This window comes from Conger conger, chromosome 10 (genome assembly GCF_963514075.1).
Source record: "Conger conger chromosome 10, fConCon1.1, whole genome shotgun sequence".
Classification (NCBI taxonomy): Eukaryota; Metazoa; Chordata; class Actinopteri; order Anguilliformes; family Congridae; genus Conger; species Conger conger.
In genome coordinates, this window is record NC_083769.1 from 5,384,471 (window position 1) to 5,410,516 (window position 26,046).

Below are 26,046 nucleotides of genomic sequence, written 5' to 3' on the forward strand. Positions count from 1 at the left end.
TGTGATTAGCTGTGATTAGCTATGATTAGCGGTGATCAGCTGTGATTCTTCTTGTGATTTTCCTTCTCCATTTTCTCCCAATTTGGTTGCCAATTGTACCCATCTATTCCAACTGCTTGTGTTGGCACAAACTGCATGGACAAGTTATTCAGACAGACAGTGAACTTTGTGTTTGCTTGGTTTGAAAGATTTTTATTTTTGCAATTTGTGATAACTACGATACTGTAAAAGCTATGCATAACATACATTTGGACTGCAAAGGGAAGGAAAGAGGGAAATTGGTAGGGGAGGGAGCAAAATAATTTTCCAAATGGCATAAAAAGGCATAAAAGCACTCAACTAAGAGGCAAGAGCAGTGGAGCTTCAGGAAAACCTCACAGGAAACCGACAAGCAGAATAGACTGCTTAACACCATCTTTACACTAAAATAACTCCTTTAAGACTTGTTAGAGAGACGTGACACTGCTTTACAGTATGGCTAAGCCTTCCCCGGAAAAGCATTTCCCTCAAAATCACCTCCAAACAATTTCAGAAAGTGCAAAATGCTGAGTCCTTCGGTCAGTACGGTGTGAACTGCCGGAGGGAGGCGGTGCTCTTCAGAGGAGCCCCACCAGCACCTCGGTAACAGCACACCCTCCTGAACATCATACTCCAGGTATGAAGGCAACCACGTGCATCCCAAGGAGACAGGCTTCAGACGTTCGCCTCCGCACACCTCCTCGCTCATTATCACTCGGCTACAGAGTCCTTCCGTGTTTATGCAAGCCTGCACATTTGTCATTCGAGACAAAAGGAGACTTTTAACACCTTTTAGAAAATAGATTCATCCACCGAGACAACAGGCACACTATCAAAAAAAAAAAAAGACGTGGCCTGAGTGTAAGAAAGGCAAATAAATCTCACTGTACTCCATCATACCTACATTCATAATGACTGTCAAACTATGTTTGAGAATAGAATAAAAAGTATGTAGAAAATGACCAACACTTTTTTAAAAAACCCTCTTAGAAACAAAGGTCTCAGATCTCTAGTTACAAGAGAGAGGCCATGAAGGAAATAGTGTTGTCAGTAGTTTTAAATAACAAAATGTACAAATAAAAAAGGCGAAAGGCACACTGGCATTTTTCACTTGAATGCACAAGACCCTTTCCCTTTGAAAAAAAGAAATCCCTAATCACCTGGAAGACTCTCAGGCAACCCCTGGGACCATGTGCCTAAATTCAGTCAAAAGTTGAGTGCTGTGCTCAAACATTGAGAACCGCACCCAAAATCTCTGTGCTCAGCCTGTCCTCCGATTCCTGTGGACGGCTAGCCCCAAACTGATCATCCCTGACCCTCAGAAAGCCCAGCCCCAGCTCCAGGTTCATGTGGCAGTGAAACTGAGACTTCAGCAGACTGCAAGTGTCATTTTAATATCACTTGGAAGAAACATGAAATAAAGATATTCATGAACCTGTTTTCTTGTCTTAATTTACCTTTTTATTTTGTTAAATAAATCTATGCCTTATGGGCAGGGGATCATGGAAAGACACGTTTTTGCTGGTGTAAGGGGGGTCTTTTTCTGTAATCTGAGGTACGAAGTCGTAAGAGTTTATGTCTCAAGTTTGCTTAAAATACAACTGCAGTCAACATCTTAAAACAGGGTCGAGTCAGCCAATCAGGGCTCATTTCCTGTCCAAGGTAACCAGTCAGGCTTTACTATCCTGTGATGTCACCTACAAAGCCTTGTCAGTTATGATGTCACAGAGGCAGCGACATGACAACGGAGCCTATGGGTTGCCTCTGGCCCCCGGGAGCTGTGAGGGCGGAGGGGCCGGGGTGGGGCCAGGAGGTGTCGGGATGGGGCGCCTCTTCCGCTGGACCACGCGTCCCGCGCGGCCGTTGAGGAGGGCTCTGGCTGCCGACTCTATGTCAACCACGTCGATGAGGAGGGCTTCCGCCATTTCCTGCTTCGTCTCCGACACAAACTTAGGATTTTGCGCCAGGCTGCCCAGACCTCCTTCCACCAACATCTACAAAAGTATCAGAATAATGTTCCGTTTGAGAAATTTGAGAAAGGACACAACAACACATGCTTAGTATTTGACTGTCAACATATACTGTATATGAAAAGTGATTTCAAATGCTAATTTCATGTTTGTACAGAGTACTTTTAAGTACTACAGAGAATAATACATATTTTACAGTGATGCTGAAGTCAAAACAACTCACCCTTAGACACATTGTTACCAATGCAAATTTGGAGAATCAAAGCAGGAAATGGTCATTGAAATGTTTTCAATTGTTATTATAGGCTATCCAAAGGTATTTCAGAGCAAACGGGTATTCCCCCATCCCTGGTGCCAGGCTGTGTGACCTGTGTTATGCATCACCTCTCTGCTCTGCCACTACAAGGCCCTGTGCAGCATTGAGCCAGCCCGGTCAAACGAAGGAACGGATGAAAAAAGGATTTGACCAAGCGTAATATATCCCTGTCCTGACAGGAGATGAGGCTGTGGACAGGGTGTGGGTGGCACTTAGAGCGGCCATCTTGTGACAACCTCTGCTCACCTCCTGTATCAGCTGGTCAGTAGCAGGAACAGGATCCTGTCCCATTGGCTGCTGGGAGTCACATGATTTCCTAGCTCTGCGCCTGCTGGGGACATAAGGGTACTACAGGGGAAACATACAACATGATTAAAGGACAATTATGCAGCAGAGACTATACAGAAAGTGCTGTTTCATTGTACTAGCACTAATGGTAATCCAGATGTTAAGGCTGTTTTAAATAAAGCTTATAAGTTTGCTTTAAATTGGCAGTCATTTTAGTAAGGGGTTGAAGTATTTCTAACACTAATTGTTTGACGTGGGTCCAGTTAGAGAAAACACAGTAAGTGAGCGGGAAAGAGTTTGAGCAGTTGAGTAGTGTTTCTTGGAGTGCTCCAGCCATCTCTGAGAGTCACCTGGGTGGTGTTGGTCCTCACCACCTCTGAGAAGAGCCTATCGCTGCTGTCCGTGAGGGCGGAGCCACGCCGGGGGGCCAATGGGGGGTAGCCTGGAGACACACCACAGCACAGAGTCATATGGGCCATGTCCAAATCAGCACACTTGCCTACTGTTGAGTATGCTTGTTGCATACACTAGATGAGAAAGTGTACTTAAAATCCCAGGATGATATACTTGCTTCTGGTGTTTTGCTGAGTATATTTATGGGCATAGAGTTCACCATAAATATGATGCACAACTTTCCTTTAAAAATGAGGTGCAGCTTAGCTGAAGCTTTCTTTCTGCAAAAACAACTACTGAAGAACAATTTAACGTCTCATGACACTTCCACTGTATTGTAAATAAATACATAAATGGACCAGAACTGGCCCAGTGCAATGAAAAAGAATTGCATCTTCCACATGCATGTCCACACATATCTTCCTCGAGGCTACGTAATGTCAGCACTGGCTGAGTTAAATATGCATCAGGCCACAGAAGGAAGTCCATGCGCATGACATGGAGCACCAGGTGTGACAAGACAGTGAGATTGACCTCAGCGTTCAGGTGTGCTTCACTCACCTGTGCAGCTCTCTAAGTCCTCACTGAAACAGGTGCTGCTGTCAGCTGGGAAGAGCTCCGAGCTTCCTTCCCTTTCATACGTAAACCTGCAGCAACCAGGAATGCAGAACTGAGAACCAGTCCACCAGCTCACTCCCCTGGTCAGGCCAGTTATGCAAGCCATGCACAATATCGGAGAGCCAAATTACTTAATGTACTGTATATTCAAAATATACAAATATGAAACTGGACGTATATAACAGTTTGGGGATTTGTAATTAACATTATACACTGGATGGGAGTCCGTGCAAACTACAGCAGGACCTCAAGAGAACTGAAGACATTGTTTAAATACACCAACAAAACTAAATATTTCAATTCACAGCCTCAGAAATATAGTCTAAAAAGGTACAAATGTTTGTCGCCGGGTACCCTGAGTCAGGCACTCACCCGGGCATTGTGTTGTTGTGTAAGTTGTTGTTGTTGGTATAAAGAGATATATTAACATTGGGGCACTCACCCGGGCATTGTGTTGTTGTGTAAGTTGTTGTTGTTGGTATAAAGAGATATATTAACATTGGGGCACTCACCCGGGCATTGTGTTGTTGTGTAAGTTGTTGTTGTTGGTATAAAGAGATATATTAACATTGGGGCACTCACCCGGGCATTGTGTTGTTGTGTAAGTTGTTGTTGTTGGTATAAAGAGATATATTAACATTGGGGCACTCACCCGGGCATTGTGTTGTTGTGTAAGTTGTTGTTGTTGGTATAAAGAGATATATTAACATTGGGGCACTCACCCGGGCGTTGTTGTTGTTGGTATAAAGAGATATATTAACATTGGGGCACTCACCCGGGCATTGTGTTGTTGTGTAAGTTGTTGTTGTTGGTATTAAGAGTTATGTTAACGTTGCGGCACTCACCCAGGCATTGTGTTGTTGTGTAAGTTGTTGTTGTTGGTATAAAGAGATATATTAACATTGGGGCACTCACCCGGGCATTGTGTTGTTGTGTAAGTTGTTGTTGTTGGTGTAAAGGGTTATGTTAACGTTGGGGCACTCACCCGGGCATTGCGTTGTTGTTCAAGTTGTTGTTGTTGGTGTTGCTTTTCGGGGGCACCATGGGAAAGAACTCTGTGTTGGGCAGGAAGACAGAGTCTGGGGGGGACTCGATGTCCTCGGGACGGCTGTCCGAAAACTGCAGGGGCCGCTGGCTGGTCACCTGGGTGGGCAGGGGGCTACTGGGCTCGATACTGAAGGGGTCCACGTGGTCCCCAAACAGGCCCCCGGTCCTCTGAGAAGAGAATGGTGCACACTGTAACTCTCCTGTGGAGAGGTCAGCTGATCTACGGTAGTCATCCAGTAAATGATACATTAATGAGTGTACAATGCTTACTCACATGCTTAATCATTCAATATATCACCAAAATGAGCAGTGTCGGCTTGTGAACATAACACATATCACATAACCGTATTGAAATCCTTTTCATAATAATTGAATAACTGGAGTGCAGTTCAGCAGCCTTTGTTAACGGGATGTGGGTTTGTCCCTCACCCTGTAGATGCCCTCCTCGCCACCCTCCTCATGTTCCAGCTCCTCCTCTGGCAGCAGGTCCCCAGAGATGGCCCTGTGGAGCTCTGGAGCTGCCTCCTCCTCGATGCTGCGCAGACCAGCCTGCAGGGGGGAGAGGGAGAGAGAGGTAGAGAGAGAGAGAGAGAGAGGGAGAGAGAGAGAGAGGGTGGGGTGGTAAATGGGGGGTGGAGGTAAATGGAGGCTGTAGAAGCATGAGTAACTGCAGAAGCACGCGTGAGGGAGGCTTCAGGCCCACCTGTATCTCGGGGGCATCCTTGTTCTTCTTGGTGGGCCGGTAGCCGTAGTACTCTTCCTGCTGCTTCATGAACTTGCGGAAGTGGTCCTGTATGAGGAAGGTGGCGTAGAACTTCCCCACAGTCACCTCATCCTCTGCCGTCATCAAAATGAGACATTTACCCACACAGTCGTTTTGTCCTCTGACATCATCAAAACAAGTTATTGCCCACCACTATGTCCTCTGACATTGTCAAAGTCAGCATCATTGGATTCTGATATGCTTTGCTAACTTTAGATTCTGAGACATAATAAACCAATACTGACATGAGTGCAATCAAATAACCAACAATAGGCTCAAGTTGTAAACCTATATGGGCAAATCAGAAACATCTGTTTAGTGATGTTGGCAAAGCAACGAGGATGTGGATCAACACCAATGTAGCCATCAGTGTGGCGTGATCTTTGCTGGATTTAAAATGATTTGCCTCGCTTCCATCCAACAAATCGACATCCAGCAAATTCTGCACTAGTCATTTTCTCTGTCGATATCGGTACTTTCCTTGTAGCAAGCTCACTCCCTTTTCTGATTTTTATACTATTTCAAGTTTTTTCTCAATTCATTGTGTCGCTCGTTTGCGTTTTTTTGCAGTCATCATTTTGTATTAATGTTATACTTCCGATTCCATACCCTGTTCGATTGAGCATTTTAGGACAGCATAACCAGAGAGGGGGTTTTAGCATTGCTTCCCTGTGCCCCTGAAGTTTGTCCAGGACCCAGCCGGCTCACCTCCGATCGGGGGAATGACCTGGTCCAGCAGCTTCATGCTCGTGCGCTTCCAGATCTTCTTGATGATGGCCCGCAGCTCCTCATTGGATTGCTCAAAGTTACCTGTCCCAGAAGGCACAGGTGAGGGGGACACTCATATCAGCATTGGGGTTCACACCCTATGTACCCTATGAGGTCAACAGACCTGGGTCATTTACATCATTGTTTTGGATTCAAATACTTCTCGATGCTTTACTGAACTTGGCTGGTGTATTGGAGCCAAGGAAATATCAAAAAGTGCAGACCCCACCTTCTGATCCACTTTGTTGGCTCAATTCCACTAGGCGGGATTAATCGTGCACAGAAAAGTATTTGAATCCAAAACAATTATGTACTGTAATTGACCCAGGTCTGAGTGGTGGTCACTTCTGTGTGCTACGATGTAGAGCATGCCGAATACTTCTGACGACCTCTTTACTGAAACTACAGGCCTTATGTATGCCAGTATGTAGTGTCCTGCTCCTGTTCGGCTTCAGGCCACAGAAGAGTGACGGAGATGCGGAGACCTACTCACCCTCGGTCTTGATATGGAGCGCGGTCCTGACCAGGGCAAACAGGGTGGCGTTGAAGGTGACCGTGCCGTCGCTGTTCAGGGGCATGTTCATTGATATCAACCGCTGGAGTGCACAGACGCACACACACACACACACACAAGATTTTTCAGCATCACTTTGAAGTAGAAAGTTCACAAAGATCTACAGGAAAGATCTACACAAAGATCTAGAGTGTCATTGTTTCAAAACGTTGGATCAATATGTCAAATGCCTCTAATTTCCCGACCACTACTTAGACTAAACGTCAAAAATATAGCCTTACATGTTCTACAATAGGACTGCCGAACCCTGTTCTTAGAGAGCTATCATCCTGGAGGCTTTCACTCCAACCCTAACAAAGCACACCTCATTCAACAGCTCGAGATCTCTTTGAGCGGCTAAATAGTAGAATGAGGTCTGCCAAATTAGGTTGAAATGAAAACCTACAGGATGGTAGATCCTCTAGGAACAGGGTTGGGCAGCTGTAGAAGCCGTAGGCAAGAAGCCGTAGGCAAGGTAGGCCATAGATACAATAATACCAGATCAGAGAAATGGAAATACATAGGAGAATGTATATGGATATAAGTCAATGATAGTAACTGGTTCCAGGTGGTTTTCTAGTCGTTATAGGGACTGTGAATTCTTACAAACCAGTATATCGGTTTTTAAATACACATCAAGCTGTGTTTTAGCCTCCCGGTCAGACGGTCTCCCTCCCTCACACACCTTGCATGCAGAACGGTGAGGGCAGAACTTTCCAAATCCCAGTGGAGGCTGGATCCTCCGCAGCAGAGTAACCACATCCAAGTGCTTGATCCGCCCCCTACAGGACAGGAGGACACACTGCACTCAGTATTAGACTATCTCAGTGGGAGTCGAGATGAATAATATGAGAAAATGAAACATTCTGATGTATAGAGATTAGAGATACTTATCTGATAGAGATAGACTCTCTGATTCAGATTCCATACCCTGTTCCATCCTGTTTGAGATACAGGGTATCTCAAATATTACATCAGATCGTATTAAGCTGATGCCCTTATCTTGAGCATCTTGCCATGTAGTATATCACCATGATTTATATAGCAACAGTGATATGGACTGCACCAGGCCATCAGCACTCTTGGGCCAGAGACAATTGGCCTCAATTATCAAACATGAGCCGAACAAAATTGACCATAAATCTTTCGGAAGTCGTGGGATTTATCAAAGTTTTCGGATGTCAGTGTTTTAATAGGATCGGAATGCATTTCACGTGTGGTCTCAGCTGTTTGTATTGTGCGCGGAAATGAAACACACACAGTTTGTTTTGTGCTTTTATTATTCCATTAATCATAATTTATTTTGATTTAGAGTGCCAAAATTGATTTTTTGAGTCAATTGAATATTGTAATTATTCATATCATATAAAAAAGGATTCAACATTAAAATGGGTGATGTTTCTGTCTGGTAATCCTGATTAATGAATGCTTAAGTGGAGTTGAATATAAATTCCATGAAACCATAAATATAAATATGCATACGTAGTTTATGTAGCCTATATAAACAAACTATGTTTATATGTGTGTTTGGCACATTAGTTTGGCACATCTCTTTTTGTTTCTCCACCGGGACAATCAGCTTTTCCGTGTCCATTTTTGAACAGAATAAACATCGAACAATAGCAGCGAGTTCAAGTTCAAGATCAAGTTTACACCTGCAAACATCATGGAACATGATGGCTCAGTAACATAGATACATACAGATAGATTTCATGAAAATACATTATAGAAAAGCTGCCTTCGAAGTAATAATTTGTAGCTACACATAATCTATGGTTGGCGGAGCTGAAACTGCTGCCTTGCAGGCTGTGGAAAGGAAAGTACCACCCTTTCTGCCTCTCGTTTAATGTCAAACCATTTTCTTTTTACCTGATGCATGAACAATATATGTTTACTACAGCTTGGCTATATCTCGGCAGGCTTTAGTCTTCCCCAGCTCTGACAATCCACTGCTTACACTACAGAATAAAACATGCTTTTGGTTTGTATATCCATTAACATAACTTCTATTTCCGCTTCAGAGAAGATTTTTTCTTTAGTCTTTTTTTCTCTTTAAAAAGCTGAAATTCCAAGCTCCTTATAGCGTATTTTAGGGGAGTCAATTTATGCTAATCGCTAATTTTGTGAACGTGCCCCTGATGTACGATTCCTTGGTATTTATCAACATACACACGTGGATACACAAAAAAGCTGTGTCTACGTGCGTTTGATAAATCTGCTGGAATCTGTTAGTTCGGTTCCCATCACACATGCATTTGCACACGGATTTCAGAAAATATTGATAAATGAGGCCCAATGTGTTTTGAAACATTCTGAAATCAGTAATGTGGAATAACTGCACCAAGAACCAGGATTACATACAAAATTAGATTTGCAAATGGGAATATGGTGAGAGGGGAGTGCTTGTTCCATTGGTACGGTAAATCACCAAAGATAAGCCGCTTGCCTTTGGAGTGAAGGGAAAGCAGCCCTGTAATTCTGTTCTGAAATTCCACTGAGGGCACTGTTCAAGGGGTCACCGGTTAAAGGGGTGCCCTCTCCACTGCGTGACCCCGACAGACTCACGTGGCTTCGGGGTCGTACTCCGCCCAGATCCTCTTAAACTCATCCAGGTGGTGGGGACCAAGGATTGACCAATCACGCGTGAGGTAGTCAAAGTTGTCCATGATGACCGCCACAAACAAGTTGATGATCTGTGGGAGAGAAACAGCACAGTCCGTTCTTCCTTCAGCCTCAATTAAGCCCAGAGTTTGTCTCCTCACCCCTGGACCGTTTCAGTGCACTAAGCCTTAATTAAGCCCACAGTTTGTCTCCTCACCCCTGGTCCGTTTCAGTGCACTAAGCCTGGGGTCTGCATCTCTGGCCCCAGAAAGTCATACATTCTCCCGGCTTCATGGTTATATTATTTGGCTTAATCACACCAAAAACCTGATGTGTTTAACATCTATTTCATGTGTACCCAGTGAACTGCAAGCCCAGATCCTGGCTGCTGATTGGTTTACTGATGCCTCGCTCATATGTAGGGTGACCAGAAGTGTTTTTTATGCCCTGTTCACATATTCCCACTTATTCCAAGTAAATCTCAATTTGTTTCCGTATATATCAGTCGCCTATTTCTGCGACTGATATTTCTGACTGTAATTTCCATTGCTGTTGGTCCTCATTGCGTTATGGTTCATGGTACACCAGCTAGTCTGGTCCTATCCCACACATTCCCTCATGCCGGCTATAGCAGGATGTGCTTATTTTGGCACAGTGTGGCACATCCCGGAATGGAAATCTGTGGCACATCCCGGAATGGAAGTCTGGCAAACCCAGGGCGTGGCGGCGAATTGGAGCTCACCAGGAAAGCGCAGAGCATGTAGAAGCTCAGGAAGTAGAACACGGCGAAGTTGGCTCCGCAGGTGTACTCCTCCCCCGGCAGGACGTCTGACTTGGGATCGCAGAGCTTCCCGGACATGCTGGCCAGCATGATCTCCTGCCACGCCTCCCCCGTGGCACATCTGCGCACAGAAAACACCCCCACATCTGCACTGACACCCCTACATCTTTGTAGTACCTGGTTCTGTATCTGCATGCGTTTTCCATTTCACATATTCTATTTTTTCACCAGCTGTGTAGTTGAGAAATTGCTTATTTAAATACCATTGGTTGCTTTTTGTGTCATTTGTAGTGTTTTTGACTTTTTAACGGTGAATGGGATAGGACATAGGGTAAAAATTGGCTATGGAGTACAAACTAGCACGTATGCACGACACTGGTAATGTGTATTACTGTACACATGAATACACAAATGTATGTCTGGACCCTGAACTCACATCTATGGCGGAGTTTTGAGCCAGCAAGAATCATGCTGATGGTGACTTTCTTTTTGACCTATGATCTATGTCAGAATCTGGAGAGGATTCTCACCGGAACAGCAGAAGGACGGCCTGAGGGAACGTCTGGAAGTTGTTGTTCCGGTTGATCTGCGTGCCGTCCACTAGAGCTACCTTCCCAAACACCTGGAAGTCAGTCAGGGGTTGAGAGTGAGTCTGTGTGCACCTGGCTACCCTGCAGGTACACCTTTACAAAGTGTGATGGAGCACTTACCTGCATCCCTATCACAGCGTAGATGAAGAACAGCATGACGATGAGGAGGGCCACGTACGGCAACGCCTGCAGTGCACACACACACACAAACACACACACACACACACACACATAGACACACCATCAGACCTTGTGAGTGAAACGTAGTACAACTCCGCTGAGCCCCAATGTGGGTGGTATTTAATGAATAGCAATGCTGTATTTAGACAAATTACAACACCATTTGTATTCAAATCACATTGTGAAGAACCCCCATTTCCAATGCATTCATCTGCAGTGTATCTTTGAAGTTACACTTTAATCGCCTCTCTGTGCCAGCGTGTCTAATACCGGGCTGTATCAGCTGAAATTCCATTCCATTCCATTCATTCTAAACCATTCCATGCTCTGATTGGACAAGCTCTCTTCTACCATCCCTCTGATTGGACAAGCTCTCTCCCCTACCGTCCCTCTGATTGGACAAGCTTGCTCCCCTACCGTCCGTCTGATTGGACAAGCTCGCTCCCCTACGTCCCTCTGATTGGACAAGTTCTCTCCTATCGTCCCTCTGATTGGACATATTCTCTCCTACCGTCTCTCTGATTGGACAAGCTCTCCCCTACCATCCCCCTGATTGGACATGCTCTCCCCTATCGTCCCTCTGATTGGACACGCTCTCCCCAGCTGTTCCTCTCCCTGGACAGACTCTCACCTGGAAGGACTTGATGAAGGTCCACAGCAGGTTCCGGATGCCCTCCGAGCGGTTCAGCAGCTTCACCAGCCTCATGACACGGAAGAGCCGGAAAAAAGTGATGGAGACCCGGGCGTTCTCCGCGTCCTTCCCGGAAAACAAGAGCAAGGAAGGAGCGTGCGGATCAGCACGCGCTCACACAGACTCTGTTCGGTGGCCAGACACTCATCCCCTCTGCCTTCTGCCTACAGGACGTTCTGCATGCTTCTGCTTGCGCTACAGTGCAGTTCACGCTTATTCCTGAAGAGGCACGTGAAAGGACTGAGCATTCACTGGCCTTTGGCCACTTCCTATCCGTATCTGAGAGGCACTGAAAGTGTCACCATCTCTGCTGATGCTGGCCCGAGGATGAATCACATAATAAAATGTCAGCACACTGCTATATACATAAGAACACGTGACGAAAAAACAGGACACTCGATCCAACAGAGATCTTCGTCAGGTAGCAAACACTGCCCTTTTTACCAGTCATCACCATGCCGATACAGGTAAAATGACATTACAGTACATTATTGGCATTTGGCAGACGCTCTCATCCAGAGCTACGTACAATTTAAAGTGCTAACAGTACAACAAAGCTAAGGATTAGGGCCTATTTGATTAAAATTACAGTCCTTGCACATTGCTTGCGTATTCATAAGGTACATCAGATTTGGACATTTCAGATCTAGCAGTGGAGAGACAGTAACTTTACTTTCAGTGTAGCTTTGTCAGGCTAGAGCACAAATATATACACTGCAGTCTGTGCAGTATTTGGATACTGACACATTTTTTGTTGTTTTTGCTCTGTACTTAAAATATTACAAGATATAAAGTGCAAATACAAAGACTGTATGTCCACTGAACTAGATCTACACATATTTGCATGTAATCTTAAAACATTTAGCTCCGTATATGTATTTTGGAAACTAAAATACAGGAAATAAATATCAAAATTTAATATTGTGAAATATTACTGCATAATCATGGAAGATTATAAAGAACAGAATGTGAACCATACAGAAATGGACAGACATAAATGAACATGGTGTACAGGTGTGTATTAAGACTTACTGCAATGGCCTGCATAGGATTTGTCTCCTAATAGGAAAGACAGATTTGATTGGTTATTACCAGCATAGTGTCGTTGTCATTATTAGCAAGGTGTTAGTATGTTAATTACACCATTTGGCAGCAGCACAGTTTGTTACTAAATGAGTGAATGGGAAACCGTTACGAGCCTAGCTGTGTTCCTGAGGCTATAGTGTTCCTCCTGATATTGAGGATGTACCTTATTGCCCCCAAATGTACCTTCTAGGGGAGGAGTCTGTGCCAACTCTCTGCTGCTGAAAGGGTTCCCCTGAACTGATGGTCAGAACGGGGCAACGAATTTCCAAAATGTGTGTGTGTGGCAACAGGAATAGTTTCTGAACCTTTATTTTACAAGCAGGTTGAGACATCACCAGTAGTAACACTAGTAAGCACTGTCCATGTGTGCACTGTCCATATGCCTCTGTCTCTTCATGCTCCACATAAATGGACAAAACTAACATTAAAACTAAACAAACAAAAAAATGAAACTTTCCGTCTCTTTCCGTCTCTTTTGGGAAAATTACTAAACATTTAAATCCACTAATCTTTACGACAGAAAAAAAACAAAACAGCATTTCAAAGCCTGAATGATCTGCACAGCACACCACAAGTCTTAATGGCCATAACATATCCCAGCACAACCCAACTTCCCACAGGAGTTACAGCCAACTTCTGTCTAGGTGTTCACTAACTTGACTGTATCCTAGTACATTCTAGTGCGTTCTAGTGCCCCCGACTATTCTAGTGCATTCTAGTGCCCCCGATTGTATTCTAGTGCATTCTAGTGCCCCCGACCATATTCTCGTGCCCCCGACTGTATTCTAGTGTATTCTAGTGCACCTGACTGTATTCTAGTGCATTCTAGTGCCCCTGACTGTATTCTAGTGCATTCTAGTGCCCCTGACTGTATTCTAGTGCCCATGACTATTCTAGTGCCGATGACTGTATTCTAGTGCATTCTAGTGCCCCCGACTGTATTCTAGCTGTGTGTCATATTTGTTAGAATGCTTTACTGGAGGGGTAGACACCATGGTAGTGATTACCTCTTCCAGTATAGGCAGGCTGCATGCTCTTGAAAACAAACCACACTAATTATGTGGTTAGATCAGCCAGTCATAGTTCTTCAAATTCGCACAAAACTTCATTGGCATCACAGAAATGTTTTCGTGCAAGCACTATAAGCAATGTTATAATAAGCATCTTTAAAAACGTTTAGCTGTTGTTAAAACGTTAACAGTTGGCTCCCCTTCTTGTTTTCAACTCAAGACCCGATCATTAGACTAATCAGGTTGAGTATGAAAAAAGACATTTGAACATTTTGATCAAGACATTTTGTCTGCCTTTGCTCCAGCGAAAAAGATGGTTGTGTGAACTGACTCTTTAGCTGATACATTTTGAGGGATAAATAAGACCTAATATGTATGCCTAAATGTGGAAATACAAAACACAAGTACATTTCATTAAAAGTAAATCATCAGCATCCCAGCAAACTTTGCCTGTCTGTCTACTGCCCTTGCGTAGAGGGAATCTGCTCTTTCAGCCTGCAGTCTACACGCAGAGAAGGCCATCTCTCACTTTCACTACTGCCTTTTGCGTCGAGGGAATCTGCTCTTTCACCCTGCAGTCTACACGCAGAGAAGGCCATCTTTCACTTTCACTAATGCCCTTGTGTAGAGGGAATCTGCTCTTTCAGCCTGCAGTCTAGATGGCCATCTCTCACTTTCACATCCTGTCAGTGAGCTGTAAACCGTGGCGCTGCGCGTTGGAGAAGCTCTGCCTGTGTTTACGCTCTGTCGCACTGCCACCCCTCGATTATGTGTCAAGCTACAGAAACACAGACCTGCAGCCACTCTACCCTCTACCCTGACCAGCTGAACTCTTTCATTATGATCACTGTTTGGACACGTTTCCCTCCTCAGGGTTCTGCTGTGTTCACTACTGACCTATACTGTCATCCATGTTACCGGCTGCCAATGTATTCCCTTGCCACTGTATTAGCTGATCCTAGCTGAAGGGATTCATGGATGGGGCGAATGAGGAAGTGAGCTCTCTACTAGCAAAGCTCCCTCTTAATATCAGCATATCCCGTTTTAATTTCTCTTCTGAGTTTGGAACACAACAGGTTTACTAACAAATGACTGTAATTCATGCTGAAAAAAAAACAGCTCAAGCTAGGTTTTGAAACAGCTGGTAGCTGGTATTTCAAGCTGGTGATCACTGGATCCTACACCAGGGATAACCTGAGCAACTAGTGTAAACAAAGCTTCATAACAGTACTGCTGCAGAGATCCAAAAGGCCATACCGGGACAGCAGGCATTGGGCCAGGTGTGATTGCTGATGCGGAGGAAGGGGGGTTAGTACTTCCGGGTCAGGCAGAGCATATTGAGAAACAGCAGAGAGGTCACAGCAAGGCTCATGCAGTGGAGCAGATATTTACTGCACAGCCGTGGAGGCAGTAGAGTCCCCCGCTAGTGGCCAGGGCGCTCTGGAGGAGGGAGAGAGAGGGGGGGGGGGTTGTCAGGAGGGGGTGCTCGGCGGGCATGGGGAAGAGGGAGAGAGAGAGGGAGGGAGAGGGGGGATAGGGTTGGTCAGGAAGGCTTCAGTTGTGAGAGAGATGTGGAGAGAGAGAGAGAGACACTGGTGAAAAAACTGGTGACCCGTGGCTGGTGACCCGTGACTGGTGACCCGTGGCTGGAGATGGGTGAGGAGGTCCGCAGTGCGTCTCAGGGTGCTTGACTCCCGTTATTTGAACTGGCTGTGCTGCATGCAGTCACCCATCCATCATTCCCCTATGTGTAATATCACTATGGGAATTTGAGCGTATTCAGGCCCCTTCACTTTTTGCACACTTTATTGTGTTGATTTAATTTAAAATTGATAATATTTCCATTTTTGCCCATCAGTCTACACTCAATAACCCAAAATGACAAAGTGAAAACAATATAGAGATCTTCTGATTCCACTGCACTGTTGGTCCATTTTAGGGTTTTATAATTTTAAATTGTGAATAAGTGCATTAGGAACTGGTCATGTGACCTGCTCCTGTAACACCCATTTCTAATAGGGAATAGGGAGGTAAAGCGGATGTTTCAGGAATGATAATTAAATATTAAATACCCTAATGCCCCTATTAAATACGCAAACTACGCCATATTGGAATCTGGGTTCAAAGTATGTGTTTCATGATTTAATTTCACAGCTATACAGTATATTCGTATCATAGCCGTTGAGATATACAGTACTGTGCAGACGTCTTAGGTACCTGCATAAAATTCTGTACAGATAAGATTCTTTCAAAAAATAATTCAATGAAAGGTCCTCAATAAACGTACTATACATTTTACATTACATTTTAGTCATTTGGCAGAATAGTTAAAAATGGAATATAATCAATACAGTTTACTCAGACAGCCTTGATCAAATTATTATTATTATGCTGATGCAGAGTGATTTATTGCTTCATTTGCTGACAGGAAGTTGTTGCTGCTGCTGTCTATGATGAAATGTGCTAGCATAGCATTTAGCGGTATACCGGAATGGAAATTCAGGGGGGGCATCCGCTTTACCTCCCCATAGACACTGAAGCCCTTATTTCCTGTTGCTCTGCAGTCTATGGGCAATATAGCTAACTTGTTCTGGGCCTCAGACTGGTCCACGGGAGAGACGTGTGAGGCGGACACACAGGTGCGTTTGCGTGTTGGTTGTGGGTGGATGGAGCTGGACGATGGGTGGGGGTGCGGATGCATTTGGGGACGAGAGCCGGGCATGAGGCAGCAGTGGACAGGGCTGTGAGACACCGTTACTGACCATGTTCTGGTTCTGTGAGCTACTGTTGAACCGGCCTGCTGCCCGCGCGCCCTGGACTGTGTGTCTCTGGGTGAGGGGCATTGAATGAACACAGGCCGGGTTATCAAAGGACCGTGCTTCTCCTGCACGTTACCAAAGAGCAGAGGCAGCTGGCTGCCCCGTTTCACACTCAAAGCACAGCAGTAAGACAACACCGCCTGGGAAGAACGCGAAGGTATTCACCAACTTATCCAACTGGTGTTGCAATCACAAAATGTAATGGCGCAACATTTTGGCGTGGCGTCGCAAATTTATGTTATTATTTTGCTACATTCTCAATCAATTCTGATGGAAATATTAATCGATAGACACAGACGTCCCATCACTTCCGGAATTTGTCTCCTGCTCCCTGACTCCTGGGAGTGGTCGGAAATCTCCTGCAAATCAGCAATCTGCACCACATATGGGAGGTGAAGTTTAGAAATTCACATTGTCCTGTCACAAATTGACGGACTGTAGTGAATTGAGGTGCAGTACTTACATCGACCTCACTCAGTACGACGTCGACGACGCTGCCGATGACAATCAGGAAGTCAAACACGTTCCAGGGGTCACCGAAGTATCCCTGCACAACGGGAGGAGAGACGGCGTAAAGGAAGGGACACAAGCAATCGCAAGCTGTTCATTACACCGTTAACTTGCCTCATCTGTTTCATGAAACAGAACTACTGCAAAGAAACCCTCCAAAATATCCCCGCTACATGAAATACCCCCTGGTTTCTTAATTGTGAATTATCTACTGGTATTAAAGGGGTTATTCATGTAATTTAATTTATTTATCTTTTTTTGGTCTGGAAACACAAGAATATGTATACAAGCTGCTTTTTAAATTAGAATTTTGTTTTTTTGCTTTACACTGCCATGCCCAAAAGGCCCCATAGTTCCCCATCACTGTAAAGCTCATGACGAATGGTGAATTTTAATGGGCTTTGAAACTCATGGTCAATCAAAAATATACAGTAAAGCTGAAATGATATTAAACAATCCTCCAGCAAGTGAACTCTCACTTCAGTCAGGACCACTGTTGCCAAAGGTAGAATCTTTATTAACAATCTTAGGCAATACAGTTACTGTTTGGTGGTATGGCTCAGTTCTGGAAGATCTCCCTGCCACCCCCCCCTCCCCCCCAGAGGGGTCCACACAGAACACATGCTTAGCACAGCAGAGATTAGTTGTACAGATCAAAAGGTACAGAGAATATCTTTGGATGTGGGTGGCAACCGGAGTACCCGGAGTAAACCCACCCAGACACAGGGCGAACATGCAAACTCCACACAGAAAGGCTCTGGTGAAATCACAGTGATAGGCCAACAACACTAATCTGCTGAGTCATCGGCTGATTCAGCCAGAGCAGCTTGACTCTCATGGCCTGCCAGAACTGCGCTGCCTTGCAAGGAGTGAATTTTTCCACTGTTGAGAGTGATCGCCATTATCTACAGCTATCAAGGGTTGAATTTGTTTGGGATTTTATTGGCTGAACCGTCTTCGGATAGGGAAGTGTTAATGGCTAATGCATTGCTGTTATCACGACTGGACCTTATATGAATTTCATTTAATGAATTCAACTGGGACGGATATAAGAGATTTTCTTACAGACTGGCTGGAGACACTCACCTTGGCTTTGAAGGCCATGAGTTTGAGGATCATCTCCACGGTGAAGAGCACGGTGAAGATCACGTTCATCATGTCGGAAAGTTTTGTCACGTGTTCTGACTGGTTACAGTGCTGCGCGTTTGGAGGGAGAAAAAACACCATCAGAGATCCCCCAAATTCAGGGGTCTTCAATATGAAGGACCGGTCATACGCACTCTTTGCAGTACATCCTATATGAGTTCTATTCAAATAGTGCTGTTAACCATTTCCACTTTGCCCCCCCTAGAGGAATTTCCACCTATTTTGGACTAGTCCTATAAAAAAATCTCAAAAACGATTTACTGCACACTATTTAATTTAAGTCTAGTTGAAGACTTAAATTAAAGTACCATTTGGGACAGAACAAATTTATGTCAGAGCATGTGCATACAGTGTACACAAAAGATAAACGAAAATACAAAGTTCACAAAATGATTTATGTTTTAATAGTTTAATAGCACTGAATATCTCAATTACTAAGTCAAGGACCAATCCAGAACTACTTTATATTTGTGCACAAACTTTAACATTTGGTAAAGATATCGGCATTCAAATTCCACAGAAGTATTGTATGAGTATAGTAACACTTTCTAACCAACCTGCATCTCAACCAGAGCCCTGTTAGCCAGTACAATTACAGGTTTATCTATAGCGAGTCCAAATCCTGTCTGTTACCACCTCATACGACATGGACGTGGGGTGGAATATAGGAGGAAAACTAACATAAAACTATTTACAAAATAGTACAATATTGGAATATACATAGACCAAAATCACTATGATATCACCAAACTCACGAATGTGCTAAAAAACAACTGTCCTCTTATATTGACCAATCCTTCAGAAACGTATGCCCAACAGCCATATAAATACCCCCAGTGTAAGCTGCACAGATTTATATCGGACAAAGTTTTGCCTGCAACGCAAATGTTCATTGGACAGCATAGTATGTATAGTAACTGGAAGCCCAGGTAGATGGCGTTGACTGTCTTTACTTACATGCTCAGGTAGATGGTGTTGTCATTGTTTACCTACATACCCAGGTAGATGGTGTTGGAATTTGCTTACCTACAAGCCCAGGTAGATGGTTTGTTTACCAACAAGCCCAGATAGATAGTGTCAGAGTTTGTTTGCCTACATTGCCAGGTAGATTGTGTTGGAGTTTGTTTTCCTACATGGCCAGGTCAATGGTGTTGAGTGTTTACCTGCATGAACAGGTCAATGGTGTTGAGTGTTTACCTGCATGAACAGGTCAAAGGTGTTGAGTCTGTTTACCTGCATGCCCAGGCAGATGGTGTTTCTGTGCGTACCTGCATGCTCAGGTCAATGGTGTATCTGTGCTTACCTGCATGACGAGGTCAATTGTGTTTATATGCGTACCTGCATGCCCAGGTCAATGGTGTTTATATGCGTACCTGCATGACCAGGTCAATGGTGTTTCTGTGCATACCTGCATGCCCAGGTCAATGGTGTTTATATGCGTACCTGCATGACCAGGTCAATGGTGTTTCTGTGTGTACCTGCATGACCAGGTCAATGGTGTATCTGTGCGTACCTGCATGCCCAGGTCAAGGGTGTTTCTGTGTACCTGCATGCCCAGGTCAATGGTGTATCTGTGCGTACCTGCATGCCCAGGTCAATGGTGTTTATATGCGTACCTGCATGCCCAGGCAGATGGTGTTAAACATGATGAGCAGGAACATGAGGTACTCGAAGTAGCAGGACGTCACCACATACCACACCCGGTACTGGTATGGGTTCTTAGGAATGTAGCACCGCAGGGGCCGGGCTTTCAGGGCATACTGCACACACTGACGCTGGGGGTCAAAGGTCAGACAGAGGGAGGGTCACTGCTGGAGGTGTGCCATTAAGATAAAATAATACCCATAATATCAGCAGATAAAAGACCTCCTACCTATTTGCATTTATCACCTCTCTGCTATTACCAATGATCTATCACCGTGTATGTCCTGTGTTTTACTGGGACATCCTGATATAGCTACTGGTAACTAAAGCTAGAAAAATGTAACTGTTGCTGCTATATTAACTGTATGAATAAGATTCTATTGATTTAACAGCTTGGCTAGTAAACATTGGTGTTCTGCTCTGGGTGGGTCGAAAAAGACCCTGTGGCTCAGGGGTGATGTGTCTTGTAGGGGTGAGGCTAAGTATTTATGCCTCCTGGCGGGTTGTGGCTCAGGCGTACCTGGCGGGTTGTGGCTCAGGCGTACCTGGCGGGTTGTGGCTCAGGCATACCTGGCGGGTTGTGGCTCAGGCGTACCTGGCGGGTTGTGGCTCAGGCATACCTGGCGGGTTGTGGCTCAGGCATACCTGGCGGGTTGTGGCTCAGGCATACCTGGTGGGTTGTGGCTCAGGCGTACCTGGTTCTTGTCCAGCTCGCAGTTCTTGTACTCCTGCTCACCCTGCTCCTGGAAGGTGACAATAACGAAGCCAACAAAGATGTTCATCATGAAGAAGGCGATGAGGATGATGTAGATGATGAAGAAGATCGATATGTCCACCCGATTGTTGTAAACGGGGCCCATGTCCTCAATGTCTGAGTCAATGGCTTTGTACAGGAGCCTGCAGAACAACACAAATGGCCCTCAGTACACCTTCAGAAAGACGGCGCCTTATTTCCCATGAAAATAATTTTTATAATTTTATAATTTTATAATTCAACTGCACCCTCAACTAATCCAGCCAGCCAGCCAGCCAGCAAGAAAGTCATATAAAATTTAGAAAGAGATGTAAAGTTTGATAAGGAAGCACCAGAGATTTTACAGCCAATGTTGATTATTGATTGAGTTTTAATTTGGGCTGTGATGTCAGATCCCAGTGTGAGATCCGGTGTCCTGCTCCACACTCACTGTGGCCAGCCCTCAAACGTGGACACGGTGAAGAGAGCCAGCATGCCGTTCAGCACGTTGTCGAAATTGAAGTCGCTGTTGACCCACTCGCGCTTTTGGATCACCATTTCCTGCAGAGTATTCTCCTTGTACCTAATGAACGTTCCCCTGGGAAAGAAACAACACACGAATCAGCAGAGCAGTCAAGAGAGGGAAAGAATCATTCTTTTACATGAATTTTAATCCAAAGCGACACACAATACTGTAAGTGCATTCCAAAAGTAATTGGAACAATGACAGAATGCAGGTCAGATCTACTGCAATACAGTAGCATTTCCTATAATCCATCAGTTTTACAAATCCAAGAACAAGTCTAGTTCACAAGGTAAGTAAAAGTCAGTGAAGTTATGGCATGACATAAACTAGTGCTAGATGAAGAAAGGTGTTTGGTTGGTACGATCCTGTTTCACTTATTATGATCCTTAATCAAATGGTGGATCAGTAATTGAGGGAGTATGGGTGGATCAGTAATGTAACTGCTGGTGACAGGGTCTTCCTTACTGGCACTCCATCTCAGTTATCTTAGAGGGATCTGTGCAACTGTAGAACTTGCCCTGGTGGAAGAGAAGAAAATGCATGTACTGTCAAGTGAATAAAATTATTAACTTTATTTCCAGTTAAAATCCTGTAGTAATACTAAAATCCATTTCATGGAGGATCTGACTTACCACACAGTTGAAACACGTTTAGATTGAGAAAATCCAATTCCAGCTTGACAAGTGTTTAAACAGTCATAAGCTTTCAGTAAATGAGCATGCACTGGCCTGCATCTTTAAAGCGGAACAGTGTCGGTTTCTTCTCTCACCTTGAAGAGCTGCACACCAATGCAGGCAAACATGAAGTCCAGCAGCATGGTGACCAGGACGATGTTTCCGATGGTCTTGATGGCCACAAACACACACTGGACCACGTGCTAATTGAGAGGAAGCAAATGCACACAGATCAGACTCCTATTCCCTGCCCAGAGTTTTCCCTTGCCACTGTTGCCCTTGGCTTGCTCTTGTGGGGCTTCAGGCCAGGGCTTTCTGTGGTGATATGGACTATGCAAATATATTTTTATTTGATTTGACCTAGCTGGCCAAAAAGATAATGATGCAATTCCTGGTATTGGACTGGAATATCAGTTCCTCACCTTATTCAACTGAACTGTGTGGGGTGGTAGAGCCCTTCAGACCCTAACTGTATGCGAGAGACTGGACTGTGTGGGGTGGTAGAGCCATTCAGACCCTAACTGTATCTGAGACTGGAATATGTGGGGTGGTGGACCCCTACCTTCAGACCCTTGGCTCGGTTTATAGCCCTCAGGGGCCTCAGCACCCTCAACACCCTGAGAATCTTCACCACAGAGATGGCACTGGACCTGCAGGAGAGAACCACGGCCACAAGATGTGTCACACATCTTTAGAGGACCAACAGTGCCCGCCCATCTCCCCGTTCAAGCAAGCAACCAGAGCCGTCCCTCCAACTAGGCAGATCTTCTTGCCCATGGCCTACATCAGTCATGTCAAGTATCATTTTCATCAGAAGGTGCAGATGTTTTGGACGGGCCCCAAATAATTTTTGCCAACATAAATCTTATCTATGTTTTTTTTTACTATCAGGATATTACACCTAGATATCTCAACTGCCATTTTTATCTTGACCTTTATGATCTATGAAATGTATTATCACTGAAAGAAATGTATTCAACAATGTTCAGTTTAGACAGCTGAATGCATGGGTCATTTTTCATGTATAAAATGAGCATCGTCTGAAAGAGCTGAACTTACTCCATTCCCATGGAGAGGAGAGACACGCTCACAACAATCAGGTCCAGGATGTTGAAAGAGTTCCGACAGAAGGAGCCTTTGTGCAGGAAGGCACCGTATGTAGTCATCTGCAGTCACACACAAGGTCACACAAGGTTAAATGGATCTACAAGCCTGGGACTTCTGTATGTACATCAACAGAGTTCTGCAGTAACTCTCTTACCTTGAGCACAATTTCAACGGTGAAGACTGATGTGAAGACAATGTCGGCATAAGCCAGGATCTGGGTGGACGGGCAGGGAAAAAACAGATAAAGGTGTTTGATGCTTTTCTGCATGTATCACATGTCTGTTCACCCCAGTACCCCACTCCTGTCTGCCCCACCATCAAGGGAGTCATTGGTTGAAGAAGCTGACCTTGTTCCTGAAGGAAAATGGATCGATAGGATCTTCAGCAGCCAGAGACATGCTGCTGAGTAGGATGAAGAGGAGGATGAAGTTGGTGAAGGTGGTGGCGTTGATGATCCGGTGGCATAGCTTACGAAACCTGTGACAAAGGGAGATAGACCATTCTAGACCACTCTATAACCTTCAATGATCAACATTGAGCTCACTTCATTAACCTGGACCTGATCTAGACCACTTCATTACCATCTCTCATCTGTGAGAGACACTGCAGAGTAAAACCACTCACCATATAATCTCTAGATAATCATGCAATCCCTGCATTTCTCTGGAATCAATTCAGGGTAAGTCAAGGAAATAAGATTGTAACACAAGCCTATCAATTAGATTTTTAAGATCAGGTTCATTTTAGTTTTGTCTGTAGCAGTAGGTATAATAGTTGGTGAAGGTCATCTGGCCCTTCTACAGGGGACTGACTTGTTCTGTGGTCCAAAGATGAAGAAGGAACTGGCATCTGGCATGGGCACCGCCTTCTCTTTTAACTGCAGGTCAGCCATAGGGCGTGGCCTGGGACTGATTGGGATTTCTGGCTCCTCCTCTTCATCGTCACCTACCAAATAAAGAGGGGAGAAACCGTTATTTGACTTGACAATGCAAATCACAACAGAGCCAGCAAACCCACAGGATGTGGTCCTGGAAGGTGACTTTCAATGGGTTTTGCTCCTATTACTTCAGAATCTAACTCAACTAAAAATCTTCAACCAGACCTGGGTTAATTTTATTACTTTATAAGCTGGTATATTTGAATTACACTCCTGGTAAATATCCTGTTTCAACAAAACATGATACTTACTAAAAGGTGCAATCATTTGAAAGAAGTATCCAAGATCAGCATGGATTTTACTTGGGCTTAAAGCTTAAAAAATGTCAAATAATTATGTGGCTCATGTGTTTTCTCTGATTATGTGTAGTTGCCTGTCACTTGTTCTAACATGGATTTTACATACGAACACAGAGGATAATAAAGTTGGTTTAAGGTTAATTACCTGGAAAATCGGCTGGAGGGAATGGGTCCTTAACTTCATTTACATTTGATTCAAACTCGTCCACTTTCAGCTGAAAAATAACATTTTGTTTACTTGACTCCACTCAATCATTTACTATTAGTCAAAGGAAAACCATCCTACAGTATCTGCGCAAAAATACCCTGCACAATAGAAAATCAAAAAACCTTAAAACATGGAGCCACCATTACATTGAAATCAATCACCACTCTACTGCTGGGCTTGAGAACCTCAAGACCAGGATTGGAAACCTGTCTCATCTATAAAAGATCAACCTGTGTAATCACTCTTCAGGAAGAGAGAGAACCAGCTTAACATGGGGGCAGGATGACTGATGTAATCACTCCTCAGGAAGAGTGAGAACTATTCTAACATGGAACAGACTAACCTTGGCTGTGGTGGGGATCCCCTCTGCTTTAGCCCTCTGCTCTGCCAGCTTCTTCTGCAGCAAAGCCTTCTCCTCCTCTGGAGACTTGTCGGGAATGAGTGTTCTGAGAGAGTGAAGGAGGAACAATGGAAAGAGTGAAGAGGAATGAGGTGGAGCAACAGGCTAAGATGCAGCCGACTTGCGGTTGCAGTTCGTCGCTGTTGCACACCGAGGACCGGGGTTCGATTCCCGGGCCTGCCAAAAGCCAAGTTCTCGTGGCTCTCGTGGAGCGGCACAATTGGCTCGCCGCTCCAGAGGGAGGGACTTTGCAGGGTTAGTGGATCGCCGTGCACAACAGCACCCTGGGCGCCTTGGAATCACGGTCACGAGCATGAGATGAGTCGGCTTGAAGACGGCGTGTTGTTCACCGATCGGCAGATCCCTTCAGGCCGCCGAGGGGCGGGGTGTGGGCGGTGTATCCCCCAGCTAACACTAATTGGATTACATAGGCTGCAACTGACTACCAAATTGGGAGAAAAAGGGAAAAATCTGAAATAAAAAAATAAAAAACCCAGAAAAACAAGGACTGTTTTGTTGTCAGCTCCCTGTGAGATCGTAATTAAAATAGAGCCTGCACACCCGCACTAAATATAATTCTTGATTAGTATCAAACAATGTTTCGACCCATAGTGGATCTTCATCAGGTCAAGTTTGGTTCACTATGTGTCGAAACGTTGTTTGATACTTGAGTTTGGGTGTGTACATTGAGTTTGGGTGTGCAGACTCTACATTAATTATAATCGCTACTACCCTATAGCCTTGCACCCTGGTCGATGTACGTATCACGATATTATTTTACTGCTAACCCCCTATGAGATACCAGTTTCCAGGGCGCACCTGAGCAGTTCAGCTCCCCGCCCTCACCTGAGCAGTTCAGCTCCCCGCCCTCAGCTGAGCAGTTCAGCTCCCCGCCCTCACCTGAGCAGTTCAGCTCCCCGCCCTCACCTGAGCAGTTCAGCTCCCCGCCCTCACCTGAGCAGTTCCTTCACTCACCTGAGCAGTTTCCTGCGCTGCTTCTCAACAGCTTTCTCCCGCTGAGCCGAGGTCAGGCTCTCTGCCTCTGCCAGGTTGTCCACAGCGATGGCCAGGAAGACATTCAGGAGGATGTCTGAGCAAACCGTCAAAGGAAACAATACCAGCCAAGACCTGCACGTCACCAGAACCACAGACTGAATCATGGTTCTTATCAGCAGCACCAGCCTGAAAAGAAGCGCAAGCACGAGGATGCTCAATGCCAACGGGCCCTTACAGATACATATCCACTCATAAACCACAAATAAACACTATTTTAATACAGACACAGCCAGAACTATTCAGACACTGCTGTTTTGTCAGTGTGATCTTAAGCTTATTGCAGCATTGTTACCCTTTAGATGTTGACGTTGTGT

The 26,046-nt window shown here is 44.8% G+C and overlaps 1 protein-coding gene across 1 annotated transcript in view; it reads right to left on the reverse strand.

Moving 5' to 3' along the window:
• Nucleotides 1-1,456: 1,456 nt before the first annotated feature.
• LOC133138363 (dihydropyridine-sensitive L-type skeletal muscle calcium channel subunit alpha-1-like) overlaps nucleotides 1,457-26,046 on the reverse strand; it is a 41,141-nt gene continuing 16,551 nt past the window's right edge. Inside the window, exons 14-45 of the mRNA XM_061257018.1 lie at nucleotides 25,652-25,766; nucleotides 24,620-24,722; nucleotides 24,214-24,283; nucleotides 23,645-23,777; nucleotides 23,180-23,309; nucleotides 22,987-23,046; nucleotides 22,785-22,891; nucleotides 22,288-22,375; nucleotides 21,821-21,928; nucleotides 21,517-21,569; nucleotides 20,977-21,123; nucleotides 20,488-20,689; nucleotides 19,765-19,923; nucleotides 18,089-18,199; nucleotides 16,956-17,039; nucleotides 15,066-15,113; nucleotides 12,610-12,636; nucleotides 11,518-11,643; nucleotides 10,827-10,892; nucleotides 10,647-10,738; nucleotides 10,078-10,237; nucleotides 9,300-9,427; nucleotides 7,420-7,516; nucleotides 6,675-6,777; nucleotides 6,122-6,223; nucleotides 5,354-5,487; nucleotides 5,080-5,199; nucleotides 4,589-4,818; nucleotides 3,547-3,632; nucleotides 2,943-3,034; nucleotides 2,551-2,652; nucleotides 1,457-2,012 (exon numbers count right to left, since the gene is read on the reverse strand). Coding sequence (XP_061113002.1) covers nucleotides 1,770-2,012; nucleotides 2,551-2,652; nucleotides 2,943-3,034; nucleotides 3,547-3,632; nucleotides 4,589-4,818; nucleotides 5,080-5,199; nucleotides 5,354-5,487; nucleotides 6,122-6,223; nucleotides 6,675-6,777; nucleotides 7,420-7,516; nucleotides 9,300-9,427; nucleotides 10,078-10,237; nucleotides 10,647-10,738; nucleotides 10,827-10,892; nucleotides 11,518-11,643; nucleotides 12,610-12,636; nucleotides 15,066-15,113; nucleotides 16,956-17,039; nucleotides 18,089-18,199; nucleotides 19,765-19,923; nucleotides 20,488-20,689; nucleotides 20,977-21,123; nucleotides 21,517-21,569; nucleotides 21,821-21,928; nucleotides 22,288-22,375; nucleotides 22,785-22,891; nucleotides 22,987-23,046; nucleotides 23,180-23,309; nucleotides 23,645-23,777; nucleotides 24,214-24,283; nucleotides 24,620-24,722; nucleotides 25,652-25,766 — 3,626 coding nt within the window. The 3' untranslated portion in view covers nucleotides 1,457-1,769. The remainder of the gene's footprint in view (nucleotides 2,013-2,550; nucleotides 2,653-2,942; nucleotides 3,035-3,546; nucleotides 3,633-4,588; nucleotides 4,819-5,079; nucleotides 5,200-5,353; nucleotides 5,488-6,121; nucleotides 6,224-6,674; nucleotides 6,778-7,419; nucleotides 7,517-9,299; nucleotides 9,428-10,077; nucleotides 10,238-10,646; nucleotides 10,739-10,826; nucleotides 10,893-11,517; nucleotides 11,644-12,609; nucleotides 12,637-15,065; nucleotides 15,114-16,955; nucleotides 17,040-18,088; nucleotides 18,200-19,764; nucleotides 19,924-20,487; nucleotides 20,690-20,976; nucleotides 21,124-21,516; nucleotides 21,570-21,820; nucleotides 21,929-22,287; nucleotides 22,376-22,784; nucleotides 22,892-22,986; nucleotides 23,047-23,179; nucleotides 23,310-23,644; nucleotides 23,778-24,213; nucleotides 24,284-24,619; nucleotides 24,723-25,651; nucleotides 25,767-26,046) is intronic.